The sequence below is a fragment of the Microchirus variegatus genome, assembly GCF_963457635.1.
Source record: "Microchirus variegatus genome assembly, chromosome: 9".
NCBI lineage: Eukaryota > Metazoa > Chordata > Actinopteri > Pleuronectiformes > Soleidae > Microchirus > Microchirus variegatus.
The window spans coordinates 2,690,476-2,697,764 of NC_139810.1; the positions used below are offsets into that span (position 1 = coordinate 2,690,476).

The 7,289-nt window shown below is 40.8% G+C and overlaps 1 protein-coding gene across 2 annotated transcripts in view; it reads right to left on the reverse strand.

Annotated features, from left to right (window-relative positions):
* Positions 1–930: 930 nt before the first annotated feature.
* Positions 931–7,289, reverse strand: part of LOC310932426 (tumor necrosis factor receptor superfamily member 14-like) — an 11,597-nt gene continuing 5,238 nt past the window's right edge. The window contains exons 3-9 of one of the 2 annotated variants that reach the window (XM_083895744.1): positions 7,132–7,257; positions 4,810–4,965; positions 3,615–3,702; positions 2,791–2,957; positions 2,678–2,712; positions 1,663–1,705; positions 931–1,555 (exon numbers count right to left, since the gene is read on the reverse strand). In XM_083895744.1, coding sequence (XP_083751870.1) covers positions 1,673–1,705; positions 2,678–2,712; positions 2,791–2,957; positions 3,615–3,702; positions 4,810–4,965; positions 7,132–7,257 — 605 coding nt within the window. In that variant the 3' untranslated portion in view covers positions 931–1,555; positions 1,663–1,672. Of the gene's footprint in view, positions 1,581–1,662; positions 1,706–2,677; positions 2,713–2,790; positions 2,958–3,614; positions 3,703–4,809; positions 4,966–7,131; positions 7,258–7,289 lie in introns of both variants that reach the window. The other variant, XM_083895745.1, reaches the window with a different exon arrangement.

The following is a 7,289-nucleotide window of genomic DNA, read 5'->3' on the forward strand; positions in this document are numbered from 1 at the left end:
ACAGATGAGGAAACTCAACCGATGAGGTGTTCAAAGAGTCCTGCTCATAGTTGACACTGATCAGACCGGTTTTTACGGCTGTAACGCGTGTTTGGACAGACGTGTCCTTGTTTGAACAGGAGCTGACTCTGTGCAATAGTGATGGAGATTCCGGCTCTTTTTAGAGAACCGGCTCTTTCGGCTCGGCTCACTAAAAAGAACCGGCTCTTTCGGCTCCCAAGCGGCTCTTCAGGTTGTTTTATTGCTTTCATTAATTTATCTACAACAATATAAAATTATGCACAAAATTAATTACTAGGTAAAAAAAAGTGCTTTTTATTCATATATGTTTATTATATAAATATGCTTTTATTTATACACTCCACATAAAATGTAAAAAATAAATTATAAAATACAAAAACAACTATTTACAATTCAACTTTTAACTATTTAAATTTTCAACCTTTTCCTTTTAAACAAATTTAAAGTGAAACACAAAACACTGCAAACCACAACATAATAAAATATAGATTAAAATATGCAAAACAAAAAGAAAAAAAATGAACACCCAGATCTTTAATTAAGGTCGAGGTTGGCATTAAGAAATACCAAGTGCTTCAGCTGTGCAGGTTGTTTGTGGAGCTGGCTCTGTAGGATATTCTTTTCTTGCAGACTCTACACTCTGCCACTGTGTTGTCAACAAAATTGAAATGGTTCCAGATTTTGCTTCTTTTCCTGGTGTCACTCATTTTCTTACTGTGGTAAAGGTATCTACCATCGTGTGTTACTGCTGCGAGTGTAACTACCGCCCCTCCCCCCGCTGCTCAGCGCAAACACAAGGCACTCATGCATATTGACCAATCACGTGCGGTGCGAAGAGAAAAAAAAAGCGAGCGAGAGAGAGCGAGAGAGAGCGAGAGAGAGAGAGAGAGAGAGAGAGAGAGAGAGTGACATAAAGTGACATAAGCTCCCGTCGTTCACTTCAAAGAGCCCTCTAAGAGCCGTTTCATTCGCGACCAACCCATCACTAAAACACACAGCACATGTTTGGACTCTAAATTGTTAATTTCTCGCCTCAAATGATCTTAAAACTGTGTTCCATGCCACAGAAAAGTGAAAAAAAAACGACTCGCCACACTGTTTTGATTTTGAGTGTAGTAACCGTTTTTGGCCACATTGTTACAGATGGCGCCTTTAAAGATTTGACCTCGTGAGAACAACTGTCAGGAACATTATTCTGCCGTCTTCATCTTCAACGTCCCTTCATCTGACTCCAGAGAGTCACTGCTAAGTTTCTGCTAAGAGCCGGAGCGACTGATGTCATCATCCAAGACTTTTCTTGATATGGAGAACATTTCATTTGTCTGAATCTTCAAATGAAAAGTGAAAGACATGGTTCTTCAGTGGCGGTTGACCACCACTGTTGTCTCAGACAGCCAATTGTGGACTTTCTCCCAAACTGCTTGTTATTGCAGTCCATTCCTCTGACAGTCTGTTGCTGAGGGACCACTGAGGTAAATGTCTGTTTCACTCTGTTGAACGTGGAGAGTGAGGCAGCTGCTTCAGTTCTGTTCACCTACAAAGGAAATGTGACAGCACCCCTGCAGGTTAGATGTGGATATTACAACACATTCACCTCCTGGACTAATAAAACACTCAGTTGTAGATACAGAAATATCTCACCTGTTTCTGCTCAGGCTGATTCCATCATCTTGAGTTCCTCTGTCTTTTAAAAGAAATGTAAAAACAATCATCAGTGATGTCATCTTTTCGCCAAACTGCCCTATCCATCGCTACTGTTAGCATGTTAGCATGTTAGCATGCCGTCCCTCTTCCTTCTGGTATTATGGTCATTATTAAGACTCAGGGTGCTTTCACGCCTACAGCATTCGGTACCAACACGTTTGGTGCGCACCAAATGCTGTGGTTCGGTCCGTTTGCGTAGGTGCGAGTGTAATCTCGGTCCTAATTGGTGCGCACCAAATCAGGGTCTCGGACCGCTTTATCCGCCCTACTTTGGTACGGTTCCTCTGGCGTCAAAGTAACCAAACCAAATGGGACCAAACGGTCTAGTTTAATGCATTATGGGTATGAGAGACTGGATAACCCCGGATTTCCACCGGGCGAGTCAGCGCCTCGGAACCTCAGTGGAGCGGTTTGGCGCCGTTCTCTGCCCAGCTTCATTCCCCAATGGCGCGTTAAGGCTGTACAGCACTGCCATCAGCGCAGCACAGCCCGGTGGAAATCGGGGATTAGTCCGGTTCCGATGCGATTGAAGTTAGTCGGCGAGTCAAATAAATCATGACGTTTGTTCGGAGTCGCAGCCGCGAATGATGTTCAAAATTAATGCCGATGATCTGCAAGGTCTATTTTGGTTCGTTTAGAACGGTACCCACGTCCGTTTGCTGCATTGTAACATTTTTCTGACTGGTGCAGACCAAAGCAATCGAACTAGAGGTCTGAAAGCGCCCTTAGACTTTCTCTTTCTTGTCGTTTGAATTAAGCGCTATTTAAAAATGGGGTGTCCGTGTGGACATTTCCTGTAACGATGCCACGTTCTCAGAAAACTTTTTTTTATAAAAACAACAAAGAAAAATATTGTTTTGGTTGCGTCGTCGTGTGGATAGAGCTCTAAGAGTCCTGCACCACAACACACCCAGATCTACACACGGCGTCAAAAAGAAAGCAACAAACGTACCTTTTTGGTGGAATTCTGGACAGTTCCATGTTTTCCTGTAACAAACACAAATACAATTATTAACATCTCAACAGTGGCGTGACTCAGCATCTGTAACTCCACACAGATCTTACCTGATCGACTTTTCTTGAAGCGCAAAGCTGCAAATATAACACCACATAAAAGAGCTGCTACTAAAACAAAAACGGGGACAGCGATGGTGACGACGCTGATGTTTGAACCTTCTCGACATTTAGCATCAGCTGACGCAGTTCCTGTGAGCAGAACAATGTGTTCACATCTGCAACGACAGAAGGACATTTTATTTCACCTGCAGCTAAAACAAACTGTTTTCCTTATAAACTCAAACTTCACAGTGTACTAAACTACAGAATAAAAAAATATGAGTCCCATGTACAAGTATGTATTCCTATAGTGGGAGCTGAAGAAGATTTTTCAGTTATGGTAATGAATGATGAGGAACGTAAAGGCTAAAATAATACAAACACTGTGCAACTTCATTAGGGACAACGCAAATGTGACTAATCAGGGCAAATGGATAATTTCCTGAATTTCAAAAATTCATTAAAATTATTCCTTAAGAGTTTTGCAAATATTTTCAACAGATCCTTGTTCAGGGCGATTCCGACTATTATGATGGTGAATTTCAAGTCATTCCGAGATACTTTTTTTTTTTTGCTGACGAGCCACTGCCTGTCTGGTAATCAGTGAAAATTAAAATTCCTCCGTAAAATGTGAAAATCAAGGATGCACACCATCGGGTCATGCTCAACCCATATCCAAAGTATTAGGGCAATCTGACTAACGGTCAGTCTGGTCCTTTCTGGATTTCCGTGTCCGAGGCCACCGTTCAGATGGAGTGTTGACACCTGTCTCACCTCCAAACTCTCAAAACAAACACAAATGTTCCGAGTGATTCAGGATCAGCGTCACTTACTGTGTGTGAGGCTGACAAGAGGAAAACGTCCCGTCTGAAAATGTGCCGTCAGTGCAGTCAGCGCACTGTGTGTCTGTCACTGCTGTTCCTGTAACAAATGCAGTGAACACAGAACGATGGGATAGAGGTTTAAAATGACATCAAATACTAATCATCCATTATGGACATTTAAAGTGTCAAAGCGTTTGTTTACCAATTCAAAATGAGCAAATCAGCCGCTACATGACAGCTGTGATCTGGGTCACAGACAGTTTGCAAATCTGTAGTTACCTCATGATTTATCATGATTTGGCAACATCACTCGAAAAGTCACGGACGCATTTGGATGACGTTTTCAGGAAATGTCTGCAATGGGACCAGGAAGTGATTACATTTTGGGGCGTGAACCATAGACCCTAGCACTGGTTACAACACTCGCCGTCTGTGTTGGCAAATCAAAAACAACTCGAAAAGCACTCGGAGAGCGCAGACCTCCGCCAAGGCAGCTCAGTGCCTTCATGATACACCCCGCTGGCACCAGAGGCGACTCTAGAGTCTGTAGGGGCCCTAGGCAAAAAATCCCCAGGGGGCCCTTCCTTCCAACAAGTGTTCATCACCATTATGTTATAAATAATCTGACACCAACGAAAAATGTATGATTTCAAAATATTCTTTTTTTTCAAAATGAATGGAATAACATGGAAAAACCGTGTAATTAAATATAAATGTAAAGAACAATAAAATACCGTAAATAGCTTTTAAAAAACATATATAAACTGAGTAAAAAAGTGTAAAATAATCCTCTTTTTTTTCCAACTTGCAGAACAATAACTTCACACAGGTTAAAGTGAGGTGGGGCCCCTTTAGGGGGGGGGGTTTCCTACTGAGATGTCATTGTTGTTTAAGGGGGACGGGGAGGCGGCTGCTCACTGCACATTTCAGTAAAAACAGCCCTCAGGCTCCGAGTGTCGGGGGGGGCCCCCTATCAGCTCGGGGGCCCCAAGCAGTTGCCTGCCCTGCCTGTTCACAAGCTGCGCCTCTGGCTGGCGTGCCTGGGTCAGACGGCGAGTGTTGTAACCAGTGCTAACGTCTACGGATCACGTCCACAACACGCTTACAATTCCAGAAAATGTCATCCAAATCCGTCCGTGACTCTGGCGAAAACAAATATATATCAAATATATATATATATATATGTGTGTGTGTGTGTATTTACCATTATGTGTGATGTACTGTCCTGGTTTACAGCGGCTGTGTTTCTCCGCTGCTTCACAGTGTCTGTGTTTAGGTTCTCTACAGAAGAACCCTTCCACAGGTTCACAGAGTGTGTCCTGTGTGGTGATGCACGGTCTGGACGTCCTCAGACCAGAGTCTGTCAACAACAACACAGACGTCAGTGAAGGTAAACAGGTGGATTTTCATCATCTGCACTTCTTCATAAGTGGATATGATTCACTTCTCAGAGAAGACGCCGGCTCAAATGTGGGCGTGAAAAAGGTGAGATAAATAACAATAAAACGCTTAGTTTAAGGATTTCTTTACGGAAGCGTATTGCATTCACTTGAAAGAAAAAAAAATCCTGTTTTTCTCAGTAATTCATTTTCGGTTTGATTTTTTGAATATTTTTTTTGTGTTTTTCTGTTTAATTCTTTTCCTGATTTTCTGAGTAATTTTTTCTTTTCTGAGTAATTTTTTTTCTGTTTTTCGTGCAAATTTGATGCATTTGAAATGCATTCAGGCTGGTTACGTGGTGACTCAAGAGACGATCAGGAGACTGCTGAAAATATTGGATCCACACGCGTGTGCTGCTGAGGCGCCGCAATCGCCTTGCATTCACTTGAAACAGAAAAGAATTCACTCCGAAAAACTGAAAAAAAAATGAGACAGAAAAACAGGGAAAATATTTAAATATTCAAAAAATCAAACTGAAAACAAAAAACACAAGTTTTTTGTGTTTTTTTTCCAAGTGAATACAATGCGCTTCCGTAATTTCTAAAATGTTTATGTTTTCTCGTTTTTTTGACAGATGGTCTGATAAATATGTGAAACACTGCATGTCAACAACTACTCCTAAACTTGTAGTATATATATATATATATATATATATATATATATGTATATATATATATATACAGTGGTATGCAAAAGTTTGGGCACCCCTGTAAATGTTCCTGAAAGGGCTTTTTCTGCATTTCTCTTCCGTACAGCATCTCCTTGTGTAAAGTGCGCTGAATAGTTGAACGATGCACAGTGACACCATCTGCAGCAAGATGATGTTGTAGGTGTTTGGAGCTGGTCTGTGGGTTGACTGTGACTGTTCTCACCATCCTTCACCTCTGCTTATCTGAGATTTTTCTTGGTCTGTCACTTCAGGCCTTAACTAGAACTGTTCTCCTGTGGTCTTCACATTCCTCACAATGTTCCTCACAGTTGAAACTGAGAGCTTAAATCTCTGAGATAGCTTTCTGTATCCTTCCCCTAAACCATGATGTTGAACAATCATTGTTTTCAGGTCATTTGAGAGTTGTTTTGAGGCTCCCATGTTGCCACTCTTACAATTAACCTCCTTTAATACTATTTCTCATGATTGTATTCACCTGTGTATGGAGGTCAAAGGTCACTGAGGTCACCAAACCAACTTTGAGTTCCAATAATTAGTGCTAAAGGTATTGAAATCAAAAAAATGACATGCACATGCCTAATTTTGTTTAAATAATCCTTGCAGACTTTCTGTAAATCATATAAACTTTATTTCGCTTTTCAAATATCACTGTGTTTTCGCTCCTATATGATATATTTAACTGAGAATTCTTATCCAAACAACCAATGATTTATAAAGGAAAATCATGAACATTTACAGGGGTGTGCAAACTTTTGCATACCACTGTATATATATATAGTAGTGGCCATCTCTAACTATGCATGTTGGCCACCAGGTGGTGCTGAATCACCCTCACAACAAAAATTAACCTCGGTTTTACAAACAACAGTGAACAAAAATCCTTCCATCCATTATTCCAAATAATGGAGCAACAACAATATCATATCAATTCAGCTTTTTATATACATATAGTTAGTACTTCATATATCAGCACTTAAAGTGCTTAAAGACACAAAACTCCAATAATTTTTGCATTAAATGTCAGACTTGTCTTAGGACAACGACAATCAGGTTTATTCTTTCTATAAAGTGACTTGGATTCACGAGAGTGGAGATTAAAAAACGATGAGAAGTCAAGTCTCACTGAGACAGAGAGTGAAAAGGAAAGAAGAAGTGAAAATGTTCTCCTCGTGTTCAATCCTGTGACTGAGTCATGTGATAGAACTTGTGATGTTTTGACATCTCGTGAAAGTGAGAGTTCAGGCCGACAGAGACAGACAGAAACAGAAGTGGATCTGAGTGCAGAGCAGAAGCTCAGGTTAGTGTTAGCACAGAAGACACAAGAGGCTTGTTAGAAAAGTACGTTTTAAACAAAGTTTAACTCAAAGTTTGATAGATTGAGTTCATAATAATAACAATAATAACAACAACATCTACCTGAATCACAGCTCGTGCATAACAAGCACTTTTTGAGTCCACTGAAGACATCGTTGAAGGTTCCTTTCTCACAGGCAGAACACTTAGTGCTGGACTCATCAGAGCAGTCTGCTCGTACATACTCTCCTGAGGGAAACAAGAAAACACACTTTAAATTG